This window comes from Bombus huntii, chromosome 4, assembly GCF_024542735.1.
Source record: "Bombus huntii isolate Logan2020A chromosome 4, iyBomHunt1.1, whole genome shotgun sequence".
NCBI lineage: Eukaryota > Metazoa > Arthropoda > Insecta > Hymenoptera > Apidae > Bombus > Bombus huntii.
In genome coordinates, this window is record NC_066241.1 from 18,502,006 (window position 1) to 18,524,996 (window position 22,991).

The following is a 22,991-nucleotide window of genomic DNA, read 5'->3' on the forward strand; positions in this document are numbered from 1 at the left end:
AGAGTGAAGCGGCAAAGTCGAGTAAGAGGCAGACAGAATTCACAGACGGCTCGTCGTATCCCGATGTAAACCAGGAGACGGCATTTCGAGCTCGTTCGTTCACGCACGAGGGCGGTTTTTCTTCGAGGCCTTCGATCGAGCTTCGTGATCGGCGATCGTAACGAGCTACCCGACCATCGCGCACGGCTAACGGCAATCGATCGAAACGACCACGAGACCACGGAATCACGACAAGCATGCCGTTCTTCAAGAAGCTTAGGAGATTCTCCAGGCACAAAAGTGAGTTGTTTATTTCTCCAATTTGTCCGGCCTATTCAACACAAATTAGATAGAATCCTTGAAAAATCGTCCTTTCGTCGTGAAAACTTTGTAACATTGTCAACCGCTGTTGTCAAACTTTGTGATCATTAATATTTTGTTGGCGCGGGCGAAGATCGCCGCGTCGATTGGGAGGTCGAAGCAATCAAAGTTATTCAAGTTGAAAAACTCGCGGACTGTCTGCGAAGTGGAGAAAGATTTTGCAGCTTTGTCCTCAAGTTCGAACTCGTTCCACGAGTAATTACATTTTCGTAAGATAGCGCGTCGTTTCAGGCCGAGTTTCGCGTAATGGAATTCCAACGCCGAGGGAAGTCTCCGAGAGAAGAGGTTGCAGTCGAGCTCCCGTTTGATTCGTCTCTCCTGCTTAACGTAGTTTCAAACTAGTCGCGACGTCCTGTTTCCTCGAGAACGAATCGGCTCGATCACCTATCGTCCTAAGTATTTTGCGAAAGGATACCAGGATGATACGATTTTCTTCGTTCTACCGCGAAAGTCTTATCGAAAGCGTCTCGACCATCGAACATCGAGTACATACGCGTTTTTCCTGTTGTCCTAGTTTTTCTAATTGTGAGCAATGACTCGCGAAAAATGGAATAACGTCACTTACCTTTTTCATCTTTTTATCGCGTTTGAATATTTTATCTAATGTACACGCAATTGGAATCGCTGCGAAAGCGCGCAACGCTCGTGAAAAATTATTCATCGAACGAGACATTCGCGAACAGATGAATAGCGTATGTAGCGTTAAATTACACTGTTTCGCATGCAAAATGTCGCACTTGGATTAAGTAAACGTGTCGAAACGCTTACCTCTTGGTACTGCGTTTTTCCTTTCCACACGATCTATGTTTCTTAATTATATCTTTGTCCGGTCCCGCGTCTGATTTCCTTTCACTTATAATCATTAAGTATCATTTTCTACGTCGATTATTTGGCGCCAAGAGCTTCCCGGTGCGTGTGCAATTTTCTCAGCATGCAATTCTCGATTCGCGTGACGCAACATTTTCACTTTCCTGTCGAGCACGATCAACGAAGAAGGAGACGTATCAACCAAATGCGTCTCGCCATTAACGTTCGTAATCGAACGTTTCATCCCCTTTCCGTTTGTTTTCTCTTCCACGAGCTTTACACGTTACGAGTGACTTTCTCCTTTTTAGCTGACGATGCATGGTCCGCTAGACAAAAATTTACAACTGTACCGTCCTCGCAATTTATTTAAATTCTCCCCTGTTGAAAATTTCGTCTCTTTCCCAACGCTTGCGCGCGGCTTCGTTAACAGCCGTTATTTGACTATTCTTCACTCCACTTGGCTTCGTGCTTTGCGAATCACATTAGTTCCGAACACAAAACCGAACTATAGCGTTTTACGAACATTACGATTGAATCGTTGGAACACTTGGATTACACTACGAATTAGAATCGCGTGACGTTTAAGTGACAAATGAATGGAAATTAAGGAAATTAACAGACCGTCGAAACCGATGGTTTTCACGATTGTTACTACCGATTTCTTCGGCGTACGACGAAAAAGCGAACAAACAAACGAAGTTCCAAGTATCGTTAACCCTTTATCCTTCAATCCGGAGGCGTGGCTCCTTGAGATAAAGCGACCGGTAAACCTACGCTTCGGATACTCTTAAATTTATACTATATATCTTACCCGAGAGGCTTTTTCCTCTACCAAATTATGCAGCTTTCTTTCCATATCCTTCAGGGACAAGCATTTTCGACGCTGAAATTTATTCGAGTATTTTTCTTCGGCTTAAACGCTAGACCTTTAGTCGTTAGGTAAACGCGGAGGATTACGATTCGTGAGTTTTTTACGAGAGGATTTCGTTGAATAAGAACCATATTAATACTCCGGTTGTATATTAATCTTCAATTTACGTCTATCCGATGTAAACGTTGTTCCATCAGAGTGCGTTTTCTTATATCGTTAGAAGCAAAGAGCGATCTGCGCACATTAGTACCATTTCTATATTTATGCTTGGTCACTCTTCTCATCCGATAATAACTTATTTCGAGAATTTATAGCGTCACGATCATGTACTTTGTATCGGTGTCAGAGTGTTATGCAATTCTTTCGATGACTCGTATGCGTCAATCGGTCGCGATCAGATTGATCTTTGTTCAGTTTCGAGCATCGACCGGATCGGATGCGCAGTAACAAGTGTCGTGCCACCGGCGCGACGGTTTTCCGATCGCGGTGTCAAGTTCAGAATATAAAGAGTCACGTTTCAAAACCAGTTTCCCTGCCAGCTTAAACGTCGTCGTTAAAAAGGTCGAAAGCTGTTGCGCGCCCCTGGTATCGCCTAATTTTCACTCGTAAACGCGATAAAAGATTAGTCGATGTTGTGATCTCCAGATCCATTGGATTACAGAATATTGCAACAAAGTAACGAGTAGACCGCGAATCTTTATGTATTGATTGAAAAATTGAACGCGCAGAAATACGTTAAATATACAAAGTATAATACTCGTTATAATATTTAACGGTCGAAACAAACCTCTACTTAGGTTTTATTTCTCTAGTTATCTTCTAGATTATTAAAACGTTACATATATCGATGTGCAGAACGTAAACTCTTTTGCAATTATAGATAATCTCGAAGAGATTGGACACGGCGTTTTTTACCTATACTAATATCCATGTAAATAAACAAACAGACGACTAAGGGTAAATCAACGATGTTCGTTTCGACGCGTCATGACGAAAAAATTCGTACTGAATTGTTGGCGGTAACGAAAGATCGGACATGTCGTCGTGCAACGAGAGGAGACTGCGTTCCGGCGAGTTTCACCGCTACGATCGACGACACAGAACATCGCATACCGTTTCTCGCGTTGGGAAAACGAATTTAATTTACCGCTGACACGTTCGCGATGTCGAGTTGAAGATGTATGAACGCCATGAGCTTCGTCTTTTGAAGAGAAAGAAATTGAACGTGCATAGCGATGCCAAGCTCATACCTCTTGCTAAAGGGAGAAAATAGAAAAAAGAGAGAGAAAAGATTCCATGTACGTACTATGAATCGAATACAAGAATCAAAAGGCAAATCGGGTACGGCCTTAATTTTCCTTTTCGAGCATGTTTTAATACTTTCTACTTACCATTTTTATCGTCTTTTTATTCTCTCCGTGATTAAAAATTAATTCACGAGAAAAAGTTTACGATTACTTTATGTACGTTTGTCGTCTGTACATCGATGTATGTATTAGTATACGTCTATATTTTCTAATGTTTGCAATATCTTCTGATAAAGAAAGGTTATATACCTATACATATACATACACATATATTTCAGTTTAATCTTCTTATCGAAACTCGTTTCGAGGTTCACGAACAAAGATCGAAGATAAGGGTTTCCCCATCGAATTTCATTCGATCTTTCTTAGAGTCAAAACCTTGTGAACGTTCGGGCGTCTAATTTTACAGGATGTGTTTGCAATTTCTAGGTCGGCGGAGTTCTGCAACGAAGCGACACCATTATGTCCTTCGTCCTGGCATCCATCGTGTTTAATTTCGAGATGTTTCGGTTCTCTCTGTTCTTTCCACGTTTCCAACACTCAAATATACGTTCTACATTCCCGCTTGACTTCGTTCAGCGACCACAGTGAAATTCCAAATGCAGAAATACATTTATAACGATATTTTAATGCGTAACTTATGCGTATAGCGTCTCTCAGTGCCGCCTCGTGTGCTTTTCAACCTCGACTCTGCATTCTCATCAATGTTAAATCTACAATTTACGAAACTGTAATTTCTCACATTGCAAACTACAGGTAGCTAGCGCGGTTCAAGTTTTTCTACAATTTTTAAATTCCACTGGTAATTTCTACTTTTATCGTAAAAATTCATATCGCCGGAAGAAATAGAACCGCATAAAAATAATAAAATAATTCTCATATGTCACAGCTTTGTTTCCAGTCCGTCGTTTTCCAGCGGATAAATAGAGCTTTACGCTGACAAGCGATGTGCGATATTTCTTCCGCACTGCAAAAGAAGATTCCTGACGAGGTTACAAATCACATCTTCGCTATGGTTCTCGATCTCGCCAGCCGCCACAGAATTATCCTCGCGCGCATCCTACGAATCTCTGGATTATTTCTCCCCGGCGAATGTGCGTTTCCATTGAAAATTGCTCGGTACTTTCATCGTGAAATGAGGGGAAAACTGGCCTGCGATGGTGATCGATGACTTCTTCTCCGTGAGACGTCGGAAAGGAAAGAAAAGTCGCAAGAGCTCGACCTACCTTCGACCAGGAAACGAACGATTGTTCCCACCACGATTTCGTGTTAGAAATTTTAAGGGCGCTAACCGTCAACGACCTTCTTCCGAGCTTATATGCTTATTTCTTTCTTCAGATACACACTACATACTATACACATTATATCTTGCGATATATCTACATTCTTCACGGCAAGTCTGCACTTTTTGCCAGCTTGAAAAAACTATGGCAAATATTAAGGCAAGATTAAAATCGATTTATCAAAGGCAAAATCTACTTACGCGCGATGCCATCGTACCTACGTGATGTAAATTGAAATTCACTTGGAAAATAAATGCGAGGGATGGTGCGCGTTCGCGGATATCGAATCTGGGGAGCCGGTGGCAACCGAGAGGAATGTCAATTATGTAAATTTCTCCGAGGAGCAAAGCGGAATCGTAAAAAGCGAAAGAACGCGCTGTATGCTACTAGCCAAGCTGCGCTATACGTGTATGACGATCTTCTTATATCTATTGTAATCCAAAATGTCAGTCGCCATGTTCGTAAGTTTGCGGACACCAAGCATGGATAAGAGAACAGTTGGCTCGACTACGTTCTGTACTCGTGAGACGGGGAAACAACGCTATTGACCGCGTCGCCCTGATGTTCTCTATCCCTCGAGAAATTACTCGATCTTCATGCGCGGCTTTTGCCTTTCTCTCACCTCTACCTCCATTTTCCTGGGTAAAGCATTCGTTGCTTTCCACGAGATTTACGACTTTTTCGTGGCTTTTCAAGATCCGCGTCCTAGGAAAGATTCAACTCGCGAAGCAAAGGGAAATGCGGCTGTCCTCGTCCGAGTGCGTTTCCACTTTTTCTCCGTTGCTCGGCCGCCTGTTCACGCTTTAACGAAGAAGAATGACGAACATGGTCTGCGTCGAGCAAGGGCAAGCGAATTTTTTAACCGGTACCTACAGACGATGAATTATCGCGTACATTTGATCGCCGATTATTTTGAAACGCTTTCAACGGACTCCTCTATCCTCTATGAGCTTCGGAAATTTTCATTTCTATTTTCCATCTTGCAGACTAAATGGGGATTTTATACTTGGCTACTGGTATTTTTGAGAAGAAAAAAAAAATAAAATGATACCGAGCGATTTTCGACAATGTTCGATATGTAAAGGTAGAACGTCGATGAAATTTCGCGATCTTGAAGCAATCAAGTTTGAGTCGACTAGCACTAGCTAAAAAAACAGATTAAACGATTTTCGATAATGCTCGAAGAGGGAAGGTAGAGAATCGTTGAAACGATCTCGAAAAAACCAAGTCCGCCGTTAGTTGGAAATATCGAACATCGCTCTGACGAAAGAAGCTTCTCTCCAACGTACTTTAGTTCGGAGCACCAGAATGTTCGCAGGAGGTATCGAGGTATATCGTGAAACAAAATCGGCGTCTTTACGATTCACGATCGCACATTCCATGTACTTACATACTCGCGAGGTAATTAGCGGCGAGGAAGGCGAGACGACAGGAGTCGATGCACCGTCTGTCGTCGCGATCGATCGAAAAAAAATGTCTCGCGATCGTAACATAAGGACGGCGCGTGTGACCTCGAATGTTAATTTCTCAACTTCCGAGACGTATTTCCGAGAAGGAAATGCCTGGCAGAAACTCGATTCTTGCATCAGCCGAGTCCGTATTCGCATTTAGCCCAATTACTCCCTCTGCACGTACCCACCTTGCTCGCCATTCTTCCCTCTCTCTGTTCATCATGTCCCTCTCACCCTTTTTCTCTCTTTTTACCTCCCCGCCGGTTCTCTTTCTCTTCTCTCGATGCACTGTAATCAGCCTTCTAGACAAGACACGACGACTCACGTTATACTTACACACTTTCAGCCCTGAATTCTTTCGCGTGCCTTTCCAATACGAGAGACTGCATCAAAGTTGCATCAGCCGATTCCTCGGTCCAGCTACGCGATATATCCACCTGCAGCCACCTAACGGTTGGCTACTTTTTCTTATTTCCCTGATCGATCTTTTCCATCTCCTTCCTCGTCCCGTTCGTTTCGATCGGTTATGAAATCATCGAAACTCCCCATCCAGGACTCGCTGATTTCGTAACGCGTCTCCCGACTACCGCACAAAAAGGCGAAACGACATTGTTCGGACAATTACGAGACACGATACCTGCTACGGTCTCGATTTTCAACGGAATATTACGCCTGGGTGTATCGAACTACGTTCGAGGACCAACCGGGTGCAAGGACGGTCGATTCTACTGCAACCACAGCCAGTCACCGGCTATACTTTATTCGATCGGTTGACTTATCATCGCTTCGGTGCCTTCTGTGTTCGATCTTCGACAAAGAAGTTATTATCGCGCTATGTTTCGATAAAGAAGCGGGTACGATAGGTGAACAAGTTGCAGCTTCAAAGAAGAAGGACGACAAAGAGACGTTTTTTGTAGCTGCAGGACCTTTGGTCGGCTCTTCTCGGAGAGGAGAGGTTCGTGCCGCTAGCCGAAACAACTAAAAGGGACCAAAACGAACGGACAACCGAACCGGATCGTCGGCGGAGAAGAACGCGATGAAGATGAAGAGGAACGGAGAATGGCAGAATGGCGGAGAAGCTCGGACCGTTGGTGAAAAAGAAGAAAAATGATTGGATCGACAGGGAAGAACCAACACCGTCATAAAAGAATGAACTACAGGGGAACCCGAGTATACGAGAGGGAGAGAGAAAATGAGAACACCAGTGGAAAATAAGAAAAAAAAAATAGCAGGGGTCTCGGTCACGCGAGACGTCATTTTTCTTCAATTCCATCACGTTTAGATGCTTTTGTAGAAACAATTTTGACACTGGCGTTCCATGTATACGTATAAACCCTCGTTCATAGGTATTAGGACGCCTGCTCTGCACGTATTAGATGTTATAATTCGTTTCTCAAGTCTGGGTATTAGGCGATCGTTGACATCTCGCAAGGAATGAGTCTAAAACATTTATAAATTACATATATTGTTTGGCAATATTATGATTCGAAATATTGAGATCGAACAGGAGCTTGTTCCTCCCTTTTATTCGACGCTCTTTTTCAGTCAGCTCGTACAAGTTTCGAATATCGGCAAACTTCACTGTTGGCTAAAGGCATCTTATAGTCGATCGACAGGCTTTGCCACGATCGGATTTTCATTTCAAAGAACGTGCCAATGTATGCCTCTCTAGAAATTTCCGATCAACATGATAACGAGATTGCGCGTATATCGTATCACCTGTAGAATAGGAAACGGCGGCTGCGCCGCTCGCAGGAGTACTCGTAATTTCATTTGCCGGAGGAAAGCATTTCTCTCTCTATTTCTCTGCAGCCCTTTTCCGATTAGCGACAAAAACGAAATCAGGCTAACGGAGGCAACGTGATTTCCGCCGCGAATCCAATCGATGATATTTTTCGAGGACACTAAAAGTTTTTACCGAATTTTAGTATCTCGAACGTAATATCGAGTTATGAGTTTAATATCTTTTTTATCGAAGAAAAATCGAAGAAAATTCTTGAAATAAAACAACTTCCACGTATCGTCCAAAGTCTAAAAATAATTTCCGGAGATAGATTTTCGAAGGGAGAAAATTTCATTCGTAAAATTTATAGTTTCCAGAGTGAGCGAAATTTCCAAATATCGAGAGCTGTTTATTACGGCCGAAGAGGTATCGAGGAGCTTCGATAAAGGAGTAACTTTACTACATAAATATTCAATGTCAGAATACCAACGTATCAACGCTCTTTGCCAGACTCTAAACTAGTTTTAGCTGGGATTATGTTCTATTTCGGAAGACATCGTGGTCTGTGATTCGTGTGTCCTAGGTTTAAAGGGTCGACGTTCCATCCGTCTCACCGTCAGACAAATTTCAATATTCCCGCATCCTGTCTCCGTGGAAAATCCCTCTGTTACACGGCGTTACGTGACAATACGTTGTATCTTTGTTAAATCAAAAATACACAGCTGCTATAGTTGAAATAATTCACGCGTGCATCGATCGAGATATGTGTGACTATACGATAGAGAAATTCCATACAATTCATATTTCAGACTGCTCCGATGGCTGTCGCGTCACCTGTAGATCGGACTTTACGTATGCGACAACCTCTTCCGGCGGAAAATTAAATCAGCGACCGCTCCGAATTATCCACCCTAGCGAAAAACCCGTGGACGTTCGCGTTTAAAAATTACTTTTCGCAAAGTTACGCGTTTATACTTTGACATCGTTCTCGCAATCTTGCTAACAGAATGTTGCTAAGTTTCGAGCAAAGAAACGATCGAGACTTGTTTGTACCGTTACCAGACATCAGTCGGCAAGTCACGGTGACATCGAAACATCGATCTTACAAAGAACCTGAAGAACGTAATTTCCTATCCTCTGCATCGTATTCTCGTACCTGTGTAAGAATTGGACGTTTTAAGCTTGTTTTATAGTTACGAGATGCAAAGTATATGTGCGAAATTTATATAATAAAACGAGAGTTTCGTTTAAATTGAAATTAGATCAGTTGAAATGGTACGGATGAAATGGGATAGACAGACGAACTGTTTTATCTTTTCGATAGAATTAAACTCATCGTGTTATTACCGTTTACCAGGGCAATTCTACACTGGAAGTTCGAAACTGGATATCAAACGTTCCGTGCATGCTACGTAACAATGTTTAACCACTCTTGATGGAATTTCACAGGACGTATTAGTAATAAGTAGGTATGTGCATGCATATGTATTTATATGCTGAGCGTTAGATAGAAGACGCGAATAGGAACGCGTTACATAATTCAAATTGTTCCGGAAGGAAAAGAAGCTAAACGAAGGGTACTCGTGCGAAGTAAAGCAAAATGGTTTTACGTTTTCATATTTTTGCTGTAGTATATTCACCTATCGATCGCGTTTCGTTCACGCCTCGCGATACTCTGCCAGCGTGTCTAGAATATTATCCGAAAAATGAAAAGGCGATATCGCGATTCGTTTGATTCTTTGATATTTCCATTGTTTTGCGGAGAAACCCGGCCAATGTTTTTGCGAAATATCATCAAACGCGAAGAACGAAAGTCTTCGAGAAGCGGAGAGAATAAATTACATTTGACATTTCTTGTATTTGTGCAGCAGCGAACGTGTTGTTCGTTTGTTAGCTTGTTTTTATTCGCGTCACAGATGTTTCCTCCGAGGAACGAACGGGAATCTCAGTTCTATGATACTTTGCGAACTTTCTTCGTACGGATATAGATATGTTCGGTCTTTGGTCGATCGAATTACGATCGGATCCAGAAATTTTATTTTTCCAACCAGAGTATGACGTATACGCGCATACTACTTCGGATAAATACTTCAAATTATTACTAAAAAAATATTTCACTATTATTAAATACAGAAGCATCAAACGGTAGTTAATAAACTTTGTTACTAGAATTCACTCACGTTTCATAATTTTGCTAAAAGAGTGGAATTTTAGAATGGCCTTAATTTGATAGCAAGGAACTGTACTTGCTGTTTGAGTATCCGACATTGTCGATCATGCAGAAACAAATGGAGGCAAACGTGCAGAGGCAGATCTCGATAAATTTTCGAGGACGGAGCAAAAAGTTGTAGCGGCTTCTGCTCGAAGAACATTATGCCGACAGTTTCTCTTGCCAATCATTTCGCGACGCGAACCGCCGCCGCGCTGCGCTGAGCCGCGTGACGCAAAGCGGTGGCCTCGGCGGCTTCTCCCCTTTCTTTCGAGCTTTTTCCTTCTCGAAGAACGAATCGCTACCTCATCGATATTCGATGCTTTTGACACAGCTCTCTTACCGTTCCCTCGCTATTGTTTTCTCTCGATGGCGCGGTAAATTTCTTCGCCAATACTCTGGACAGTTTCAACCGCATTTCCTCTTTCGAAAGTATCTCGTTCGATCTTCAGTCCCCTGAAAATTCTGATTGAAATGTCGTTTGAAACTTTTACATTATACGCAATTCCGCCAGACGGTGTTTCTAATTGTTCAAACTTTTATTTCATTAAAATGAGTTCCGCTATGAAAGTTTCGCAATTGTACATTGGGATACAAACAGTCTCGATTAGTGTATAGTAAATTGTATTCTCTCATGCGATTTCAAGTACTAACCGTTCTCTTGGAATTGGATCGAACTCCAATATTCACGAAGATACAATAGCAGCTTGCAATAGTCGCTTTGCTTATTCTTCTCGTCCATTCTCGGTGTCTAAATACGTCTAAACATTTACCCTCTGTCTGCCTATTTTTTCTATCGCGCACTAGTTTCTTTCACGACGTTTTAAAACAACGTCATTCGATATTTTTTAACGTCTTCTTAATCTCACGTTCAATTTTCTAAAATTTTTATAAAGAAGCAGAAGAATGTGGGACAGCGGCAGGCGAGTTAAATCGCGTTAGAACTTCCGAGGATCGTCGTCATGGGAGATAGAAGGGCCAAGTTCGATTTTAGTAAGTTCACGAAGACCACCTTCCATGAAATTAGAGCTTCGACCGCAGTGCGCTTACCTCTTATCCATGCGTGGTTCGCATAAATTGGCATGTACAAATAAAATCTCATAATTCCGAAGAGAGCGGAGCAAAAAACTGGTTTGATTAATCTCTGGGTTTGATTGCAAAGCTACACATTAAGCCAGGATCAAATGGGATCCTTTTGCGCCGTTTTGCGAAGGGAAAAAGGACAGGTAGAAAAAATAGGACAAGAATAGAGCTAGGACGAATATTATAGGGAAAATATTGAAAAGAGGGATAGCATGGCGTGAACCGCGAATGCGTGAAAATAATCTTTATCCTTTCGGCGGGGATCCGGTTCGGAAGCGGAACCGGAATCCAGCAACGGGGAAGGGGATGAAAACGGGGATGGGGATGCGCATGTACACGACAGGGAAGCGGAATAAACTCTGTGTGGACGCGCTCACATCGCGGCGCACAGTCTTCTCGATAGCACGTTTCCACGTAGCTCTCCTTCGGAATCTTCGGCTTCGTTTATTCGTTCGGAAAGTTCACAGGCCGCTCTTCTCCGACGAGTTTTTAACTTTTTTCTGGTCTTTCGTCTCGAAATGGCAGCTGGTTAGACGGTCTGCAACGATTCTATAATCTTTCCGATTCATCGAGCATAACGTGGACGGTTTCTCGTGGTATAGTCACGCGTCACATGTCATTGAAATCGAGGATCGCGGCAGCGCGTTTCGCGAGTGAAGAAGCTTGACATTGCGGAACATCCATCGTGCATCGACCGTCCCACCGAAGATTACGATCGACGAAAACATTTCAGTTTTGTTGGATTTCGTGCTGCATTGGGCAGCAAGAATGTCATTCTTCAGAGGGTTGTGGAAGAGCAGCTCTAAACACAAGAGTAAGCTCCTCTCCGATCATCTTTTAAACACTTCAGTTGCTCGCTATTTTCATTCTCGCTTTTATAAACGCAGGCAATTTTCGTTCTGTTCCGTTTCTGTTTCCAGCGATAGTATTCCTAATCAACGTTAAATTTAACGCGGATACGGGAGCCAGAGTTCATGGTTTTCGATAAGCTATGCGTTATCGTGTTTAGAATTATGTACATGCGTGCTAATTTTTTTCTGTTTATTAAATATCGTAATCATATTCTCTTTCGTTAAGACGCTCTCAAATGACCGTATGCCAATGGAACTTATAGATTATGAAAGTTTTCATTTTCATTTAAAAATTATTAAGGATTACGTATCTATCTTTAACAAAATGCGCAGTTCCTCGACCGCGTAACGCTCGATTATACACAATCTTGCATCGTTAAGTTCGTTATCAAAGAAACAGAAGTATCGTTTTAAGGGAATTTTTTCAAATGACCAGTTAGCAGTTCGAAAGGTCACAGTACGTGTACGTATAATCGAAATTCTAGTCGGATGCGATAATCGATGAAATTGCATTTTCTTGGTTGGCGGACAGAGGAAGCTTATTTACTGGAAGTTATTAGTTGCTCGGAAGATTAACGGTAACACCGTGCAGCTGCAAAATGTCGGGAAGCGATAACAGAGAGGAGGCAGCGGCGGCAACGCGGCAGTTAACGCGATTATTCGCAATAAGCGGCGTAATAGAGAGCCGCGTTTAAGATTATGGTAATGCATACCGGTTCGTGTTATAGGCGCAATGTGACCCCCTTCAGAGCACTGATTATTGATCATAAAATTTGCATAATCTCGTGGCACAGGCCGCATCTCGATGCGACGATCAAAGAATGCCAGTCCATGCTCGATTTTCACTCGAATCCCGGTATCTCTTTCTATCTCACCCTATCGTTGTCGCGCACAGCATGACATCCTATCATCTTAGACTCCAAAAAGACCATCTCTCGTTCTGATTAACTGAAGAATGCGAGATGCTTGCAAAATTGTTCTCTCGAAAGTTAGCTCGAACGGTCGGACGTTTTCGCTTCTAGGGGTTTAACTTTCAATTTTCAAACGCGCGAAATCGAATCCTTCGGCAGTAGAACATCCCTTTCGTTGCATTGGTGCACGCGAACCTCATAATTTGTTTTATCGATCGCTTCGCGAATTCGTACTTCGTATTCGGTATACAGTTTGAAAAGGAAAAAAAAAATTCCACGTTCGATGTTGCGATATAGAGGAACGAAATTAACCATCATAAAATGTAATCGTAAAATAACAACACGGAATACCGATTTCACGGAAATCTGATTTCGTAATGATGCTTGTTTGAGAATGTTTCGTTCTTTTATGCGATTTCGCGAGAGATTTTATCAAAGTGCTTAAGATGAAACTTTTATCAACGATTCGCATTATACTGGCAAGTGGTGGTAGCTAAGGAAAGTAAATTTTGTTTAACGAAACAACAGCAGAACAGAAGTTACACGCAACTCGAGTCTCGTTGGATCTTCGGTTTCTCTTCGAGTCGTGTCTGAATCCGCATCAAGATTTTGCGAAACGTACCAAAGCCTGGAACACGGTTTTGTTAATGCGATATAAAACTTTTATATCCGCGTTTAAATCGTGAATCGTAAACAACGGTGCTCGTAATTTTACGTCGTTATACAAATAGAACATCGTGACAAATTAAAATGGGCCGCGTGTACCACGCTGGCGATGCCAATTCATTGTCAACGTAAGTACATCCGTGGAATGAATTCTTTGCGCCGTCCGCGTTATATAATTATGACAAAACGATTAATGGCGAACCTTAAATTAATTTCAATTTGAAGGCGCATTTTAATTAAAGCGCGGAGAGAAACAAGTTTGCATTTGTAGAGATGCACGGAGGACTATGCACATCGAGAATACGCTGATTAAGTTCGAGAGAGCGAACCAGTGGTAATGAACTTGTCGCGCAGCAAATTGCGCGCGTAACGATTAACAAGAGACGAGAATCGCCTCGCCTCGCTCGCTTTGCCTCGCCCCGCCTTGTTTCGATGGCGAATCGACGTGATCGGATTAAATTTTACGACGATCAATGACAGAAGAAAATTACCGCTGATGGAGCTGTATCGAATTTGCGTCCAGCTCATTATATTTGTTCGTTACATGCGTTGATTATGTACAAGACGTTCCTTCCATCGTCTACCAACGATGTAAACCGTTGGATATTTTTTCGCGCAGACGATACGCCTTTTTACTGCTTATTTCGCGATTTCACAAATTTTTCGCAAAAAAGCTTGGCAAATTTGTCGATTTTACGCGAAACGTGGAATTAATAGAAATTAATGAGACTCGGATAAAAATTCGTGGGAAGAATTCGCGGTCTGTTTACGAGTTTCGGGAATCGAATGGAATCGGGGAAATTTGCACCGAAGCGGCAGGTGCTTTTTGACGTCGAACCGATATTGAGCGCAACGAATACCAGTACTCGCGCCAGTCTATTCGTTCCCATTTCCCTGCAAAAGAGGAAGAGAGAACGGGCAGACCCATTTGTCTGACAAATTTATCGCATGATCCTATAAAGGTCCACGTTTTAATTCGAAATGTTTCGCTGATGATAGATGCAAAATTATGCATGTATACGTGGTGGTTGACGTATCGCCGTAATGGATAGAATGCGTTGTAAAATACTGCGCAAAAATCTCTACAATTCTAATGTGATTTTATGCGATTACAGTGCAGAATGCTTTTAAAATTTGAAACATTGCGGGTACCTATACGGCTACAATGGGATTCGAGTTGTCGATATAGGTTGGTAACTTGGTATTCCGGGAAATACGTCAGGCGACAAACTTTTCCCAGTAGAAACTAAACTTTCGCTGCATCGACTGAAAGTTTTGTTTCACCGTTCGCTTTTAATGCACGCGCACTTTTTAAAAGCTTCGATGCGACGCCGTTGCAATTTCCTTGCTATCAATGTAGAAGTTTTAATTCTCTCGGCGAATGAAACCTGTTACTGTCCTAGAGAGCAAACTAAGAATCGGTGGAGACGAAAGGCTCGATCGAAGTTACATTAAACACGAACGTTGCGCGATAATTGATACACGGGATCCGTATTTGCAATTAACGCTAAAGTAGGTTTTCCTGACTATCATAAATATTCATAGCGGTTGGTAGCGATTGAACGATTCGCGGATGTTAATGCAAATGACCTTGCCACTGCGACCGCTGCGAGTTTAAATTTGCCGGCCGACAATGATTTACAAGCTTTAGCAAATCTCTATGCATTTCGTTAACTCATCGAGCGATTGAATCTTAAATATTTGACTCTCGATCGCATTAAGAATTTATACAGTGTCATCGAATCGATATGGACAGCCGCGAAGGGTAGAATGAGTATTCGACGTTTCGTACGAGCGGTTTAAGTGCCATTAGGTTCCATTGAATTTCGTTTGTCTCGCAAATTAATCCCCATTGACATTGTCTTCTGCTTGGCATTAATATAGTTGCGAGAATGCCCATAGGGGACGAATCAATGATAATAATTATCGTACCATCTTCTACGGAGATTCGTCGATGATTATCGGTCACAGATCTCTCGCATAATTTGTTTTTCATGTCGCTCTTGTAATTGTTACAGCGAACGAGCGAAGAATTTATATTTAAGATGAATTTTACTCAGACTCGTGTTTCGTATTTTAATCATTTCCGGCTGTAATCGAGCGACATCCAAGAGAAGCTTATCATTTTCTGTAATGTGGCAAATGTCAGCAACGTTTCCAGGGTTGAGTTACCTCTGACACAAATACACGACCGTGTCGTGATGAAACTGCTATTGTGCTAGTGTTTGCACCCGACGCTACCTGTTCGCGCGACTGCCGTTTCTAATGGAACAACAGCATTTGCTGCTTCGCATTGAGATAAGGATCGATCGGTCGGCACTATCCTCCAAGATAAGATCAATCATTGGACCAACTAAATGCATGCATAAACTCTCGAATAATTTAAACGAGCTCTAGTTTTATAAAAAAGGACACGAAGATCATCGTGAAGGAGTAGAACTTATTGAAATTTTGAGAAAATAGAAGGTCACGTTATGCAAGAGATTTTATTCCAGTTGTCCGTTTGGAGAGCCAGGATACAGGGCAAACGGCTCGAAGGCCGATTTAAATACAAATTAAATGGCAATCCCCCACACCGGTGCTATCGGTATCTCTTGGGTTTTTGTCGAGATTTCTAGCATGGAAATTCGATTTGCCACGATTAACTACACTCGTGGGATTCGTCAATACACGTCGACTATGTATACTTCTTCTCCATTTTCCGTTAGCAAAAATGAAAAAATAGGGCAGAAAAAAAGAAGCATGAAGTGAGGAAAAACTTAGTTCGCAAAGATTATTTGATTTTATTTTGTAAAACTGAGAAAAGCAATCTGATAAGTTAGTAAGGTAAATATAACGTGAAAAATAGAGGAAAAAGGCTTATCGAAAATAAACTTCCGCATCGCTGATAGATCAAAGGCAGCTTGTTAAAACGCGTACGTCAAATAGACGTACTTCTTTCGTTATTCGATTCAATTCCGTACTTTCCATTTGGTCGTGTAAAAGCATTCTTTGCAGCGGCGCACGTAGGTATCGACGACGACGACGAGCTCGCGATAATAAGCATAGAGAGATGAAAAAATTCGATTCAAGATAGGAGAGTTGTTGAAAGAGGTGGCCGCGTTTATCAGCCAATACACATCAACCTTATTCGAAAGATCATGGGTTTTGGATTCCAGCCAAACGGATTTTCCGTTGACTTCCTGTCAGTCCTACACACTTCCAATGCAAATTTTATCATTTATTCGCTCCTTGCAATTTACGTCTGCCTGCCATCAAGAAAAACGTCCACGACCTCCCTTAAAATTTTCCCCTATTTTTCACGTAAAATTGATTTTATAATTAATCAATCATTTAGATTCGATTCAGGCGATAGAAAGTCGTTTGTTTGTTTGGCTAAACAAACTCGCTTGTTTTCCATCTACGTCGATTTTAAGATGATTTCTGTTTCGCGTTTTCATGATTCTATTACGAACCGCGCGCTCTTGAATCGTATGTGCTATTTCTCACACAAAATGATTACTTTTCTTCACACTTTTTCGCAACCGAGAGTTTTCTTTGATTAGCGTGCATTACCAGTCCCAGAAATGGGAAACTTTTCAGAGGGAAATGAATTTCACACGAAAGCTGTGCCACAGCCTCAGAGTCGATGAATGGGAGGTTAGCGGAAAAAGAGGGCGAAAGAAAGCCAGCAGCCACTGACGACGAAAATTCTAAAGCTAGTCATCGCTCTCAGGAGTTTCGACGATTCGTGATTTACGATCGAAATTGCGATCAGGACACGTTTAACTTCTGTCAGTAAGACTAAGCGTATTTCGTACGAGCGTTTAGTTCTGTTAAACGAAATTAGTTTCACGGTTAAGCGTTTCCCTTTACGTACATTCTCATCGCATCGTCGAGCTTGATTTCACGAACATTTGGTATAAGGGCGTGGAAAGTAAAAGAAAACAGCATAAATAAGCACTGTTGTAGATATAGTTACACAGAATTAACATAGAGTAAAAGTTAGTCAAAAGAAAAATAAAAATAATACGATAAATCTATCGGCTGAAGTATATTCTATAGATACAATGTTTCTTCATGATTTAAAACATTCAATGCGTAATAACCACTCAAATAGTACGATTGTACATACAGAAACTGTTGACAAGGTACTTGCGTATTCCACAGAGCTCCCTTCGGTACCGACATTAATGATTTACGGTTCGGTTCTCTGGTGGTTATCTAAAATCGATTCTTGCGTAAATAATCTATCAACGATAAAGCATCATCGTTGTTTTAAGGATGCTGTATATGTAAATGGTATTGCTTGCAATGGGAAATATCGTCAACCGCAGTTAATCATAATTGTACGTAATTCAAGTTGAGCGATAATACCGAAGATTGATTAACGACTGCTTGAGCATTGTAATTGCGAGCAAATAGCTGAACGCGTACGTCGATAAAGCGCAATATCAAACCTTGGACAGATCGTTAATCATAAAAAGGAAAGGAAATTAACGAGCATGGTAGATAAGATGAAGATCGCTTGAACTTGTAGTTATTCGTCGGGGCGCGTTAAACGTTTACATTTGCCGTATGGCCCGGAAACACATTCCACGCTTACCAGTTCCTGTAGATTTTTCTAGATTTACTGTTTCGGTTTCGAAAGAATAAAGTAGGGAGAATGCACGGAACCTCGGGATGGTAGTTAGGCGCGAACCAACAAGAATAACGACTAGTATAAACGTTTTCACGAGTAACTGAGACGACTTAGGTAATGGTTTTCGTATAGCGTTGGGATTCCGTATTTTCTTGTTTAATCGATCGTTAGAAAAAAACAGTTTTCGGTACCTGCTATTTTGTTTCGTGCAAAAAGCTGCACGTAAGCGTATCTAAAATTTATTTATTTAATTTAAATTTATCTAATTTATTAAAAATTTATTTAATTTATTAACTATCTATATGTATGCAGTCGCTTCATCTTGAGTGTTATCTTTATTAAGATTTCAAAAGTATGCCTACGGTTACCTGAACTCGCATATTTTTGCATGCGTGAAACTGTAACTGATGACTATTAATTACACATTATCATTTATCTTACATACACCAATAACGAATAAGTTCAGATTCGTGATGAAACTGAGGATTGGTGCCATTCTGGGGATAATCCATTCGTTGTAATAGGATTCGTCACGGGCTGTTCAGCTCTAACATAACCATTCCCTGCTTCCCGTAGGATTAGTTTCGACGAAGTTACGTAGCCACCCCCCGTTCCCACGCCAACCTTTCTGGCGTCTGAACACGGTTAATAAGACGACAGCGCAAGCGACGAAGGCCGAGGATCGAAGATTCATAGGTTACCGGGGAAACCTGGAAAATTTCAGGGGCGACTTGTCGGTGGAAGCTTTCCCCGAGCTCCGAATCCAGACCTTTGGCGAACGGAAATTAACCGTGTACGATAAAGCAAAGTATTGGAAATGATCTCCACTCCGACAGACCAATTAGCCGCCTATGGTGATTCAGCGTTTAATTTGATTTCTAAAATATGTGGAAATTTATACGTGGAAGCTAGAAGCAGATCCTTTCTTTCCACGAGCTCGATAGAATTACGCGACGGGAGAACGTAAAAGACAAAGCTCTCAAACGGGGACGTATAATATTTTTAAAATCAAATCCTCTTACCATTCTATACGTTTATTATGAACTGGTTTATAATAGAACTCTCTTTCAAATACATATATTGCAGAATCTTCTTTCGCGATACGGACATTCACTCCAACTTAATCTCAATCATTGAAACATTCGCGTTATAATATATGATCCTCTTATGATATTAATAAAGTGGAAGAACGTATCGCAGTGTACAGTATAATCTTTCTCGTAACTGATGTAACTTGTATGATGTTTCTTAACGTAAAAATTACGTAAAGTGCAACTGCGGATTAAAGCTTCGTACATGGCTGCTCTACTGAATTTCAATTTTTAACGTTATTTTTGCTTTTGACTGTGAGCCTCGATGCTTTCCAATATGTTGTTATTTACGTTTGAAAAAATGTATTATCAAATTATGTAAAATGGCATTTAATTTCATTCACCGCGTCACCGTATCTGGTAATTGCTCACTGCACTGATTGGTTTATCGTAAACGGCTACAACGTTAATTTTGTTCCGTCGTGCATGTCGGTGGAAATTTCAATAACAAGTACCCACTTATCTTCCATGAACGAATTACTATTCCAATGGCACCGACTCTCCAGTCTGAACTGTTGAAAATAAGCCTGCGGATATAGGAGCAAACTGCTTTCCATCAACCAGACATTTCCTTTCCGCTATTTTTATGTCAATATCAAACTCAATCGAGCTCGTTTGCATTCAAACGTTAAAAAGTTCCAGTCGAGGGAGTCCTTGTTTTAATATTAGAGAGCGGAAGGAGGAACAGTTTCGAGGAAGGGAAAACATGTCGACAAGATATCTCCAAGGAGAAAGAAGAATAAAGTCAACCGCGTTCGGTTGTCATTTCGAACACACGATGTTTTGCATGCAAATCGCGGCAAATGCGACCCGAAGCTGGAAGAGAGGAAGTCATTACTGGCGCTAAAATTACTTACGATGATTTTATATTTCTTCGTTGCAAGTAACCTCGCACAAGGTGTCTTACTTCTTGGCAATTTAGACTTCGTTTGGACTGGATCGATGTAGCAGACGAGAAGAATCGCTGAATTTTAACACCGCTTGCCTTGATTGATACATACGACTCATTGAGAAATATAAAATGTAAATACATACAACTTTTTAAAGTTTCAAAAGTTCCGTTATGAATGTATATGACGCGTTCCAGAAAATTTCAGTGAAATTTCATCGAGTTTCATCGCGTCAGCGCAGCTTTCTGAGGTACATTTTATGTTACGTGTAATTACATTTTTCAGTATAACAGGCTGCGCGGTAGAAGAAACATCTAAAAAGGTAACGAATGAAAATTTGAATTATTGACACCGCGACGATAAAAAGACGACTAATATTCAGGCAACTGGAAAGTGGATTCTACGTCGGCAGACAATAATGACGTTAATTGGAAATTTGCTCGTTCGAACGAAAAGTTCAGTTGAAAAATAGAAATAAAAGGTCCTAAGGGAGGAACACGTCCAAGTGACGGTGGAAAGGAATCTTTTCTCCCAGGTGTCCCACCAGAAAAAGAAGTCGTTTCGAGCTGCTGAGTGACGTTGTTGCTATCCTTTTCGTCCACTACAGTCTCCGATGGCCCTTTCGTTCGAATGTCTTTCGTCTCCCCGAACAAAGAAGAATAATTGACACTTTTTCCGAAGAAAAGTGTCCGAAGCTTTTCGGAGAAGCCTGGAAAAAGCAAAATTTCACGGACGTGATCGGGACCTACTTTTCTTCTCTTAACGCCGATTCGTTTCTGAAATATATCTCGAGCAAGGTTTTGGTCGACGAAAATTGAAACGACAACCGTTCGTGCATTCTAATAGAACACGTTAATGAAGTTCATTAGCTGGTCATAGAAATATGGGCAAGCTCATTTGCAATTTCATCCTCCACTTTCTGTCTGCGAAAGCTTTTCCAATTATCTTGCAACGTACGTTCAATTACCTGACTACAGAGGGAGTGACATAATTGTAACTGTTCTTCGAGATCCTAATGATCTGACCGAGTCGATTGGAACCAGGAAGTTAAAGAAAGGAAAAGGAATACGCGCAAAGAGATAATAACCTCGAGCAAATAGAGTGGTTCTTGTTTTCTCGAGCAGCGGAGGAGAACAACGCAAAGTTGGCTGAGAGAATTCTTCTTATCGTATTTTCAGTTTAATATTAAAAATGCTAAAACTTTTGCCCCGAGAAAGTTTATCGGCTTGTTTCTATCTGACTAGTATATATCTGGTAATAATTATTTGTATTGTAGCGAAATTGTTTACGAGGTCCGGACGCAATTAGTCGGCTCGGTAACGCAACTTTAAAAAGTTGTCGGTGCAAGCATACCGGAATTGGTGGCGTGTCCCTACCTTTCGCTGCCTTTTGTTCCCTTCGCATAATCAAGGAAAATGTACCTCCGACGTATCTCCTACCTTGGAAAACCAGCCCAACCAGCCATTATTCTTCTTCGCGTAACCGCGGAAACCCAACAAATTATTGTTCCAAGACGAAAACGCCGCATGACTTATCGCGAACCGTGAACTCTCGCGATAGAAGCCAAGTTATCTTTCGATATTGTTGATTTCTTACTGGTTGGCTTGGTTTCGCAAAGGTTCGCAGGAGTAGAAGAACATAAAGAAACAACAAGGAGAAAATTGTTGGAGTGGTAACTGTAATTTATGTAAAGGGATATATATATAACTAGCCCTCTCTAGTCGTAGAAGTCCATAGAGTTAACGATATGGTAGCGCGTCTTCCTATTTGCTGGAAATAAAGATCTCGAGTTTACCGAAGCTAGCTTTCCCAAGCTTTGAGGATTTTCACTCCTATCCCCTTTGCTGCTTCCAAAAAGGGCGGTCACCGAAACTCCTTGCTACGGAAGCTTCCGTTTATGCCTTGATTATACTTTAATGGTCGAACCGTTAACACCGCATAATGCACAGGATAAACTCAGTGCATGGTTTGAAGATTATTTTCGCGATATTTTTGAGGAGAAGACGCTGTTGAAATTTCAACGCGATACATCCTGCTTAATCATGAACTCAATTTGCTATTACATTGCTGTATAGGTACAAATTCGAAAAAGATAAAAATTTGTTAGTACGAAATCTGTTGTTACTAAATCCTTTCCGAATGTTTCATCGTTAAGGGATTAAAATATCTTACTTCTCTTTTCCGTAAGCCTATTAGAAGCAAGTTACATATATCAACGTTATATTTATTGTAACATTGACAGCCTATTTCATTTTACCTGCTGTGTATCACATAATAATTTATTCAACGTCGCCACTCCGTTAACATACAGCATCGGTGTATAATTCATAAGAGAATTATCTTTAATGAATATTTAACGGCCCGCTGGTGTTATCGGTTGTATGTTTTTATTAATACCGGCGTATTTTTAAATTAGACAACCGTGCCCTCGGCTTATAGTCGTGCTTGTTTCTTGTTAATCGATGCGACACCGTGCAGAGTTGATTTAGTAGCAGAGGTGTTGATATCGATGTGCATGAGACGGTGAAGATACGCATTATTATTAGGCGTGAAATTTATTTTTTAATGCAGGAAAGTAGATTGGGTTAGGTTTAACAACATGGAACCCTTTGTATCTAGTACATTAATTCTATATCAAAATATTTACAAATAAAAATATCGAATAAAATGATGAAGTCGTTGAAGATACATATGTATGTACGTGTATCTAAGATATATGTATGTACATATACATATATATTTGTTAGAAAAGGTACTACCTGAAGCTGGTTTTTGAAGAAAATGAAATGAAAGAGCTCTCTACACAGGTATACGCACATACACAGATGCTTTCATTTTGAACTTTTGTTGAATACGAATCTTATGGT

The 22,991-nt window shown here is 41.1% G+C and overlaps 1 protein-coding gene across 2 annotated transcripts in view; it reads left to right on the forward strand.

The window, feature by feature from the left end:
* Positions 1-16: 16 nt before the first annotated feature.
* Positions 17-22,991, forward strand: part of LOC126864390 (low density lipoprotein receptor adapter protein 1-like) — a 33,804-nt gene continuing 10,829 nt past the window's right edge. The window contains exon 1 of one of the 2 annotated variants that reach the window (XM_050615693.1): positions 17-279. In XM_050615693.1, coding sequence (XP_050471650.1) covers positions 237-279 — 43 coding nt within the window. In that variant the 5' untranslated portion in view covers positions 17-236. Of the gene's footprint in view, positions 280-11,453; positions 11,909-22,991 lie in introns of those variants that run through there. The other variant, XM_050615692.1, reaches the window with a different exon arrangement.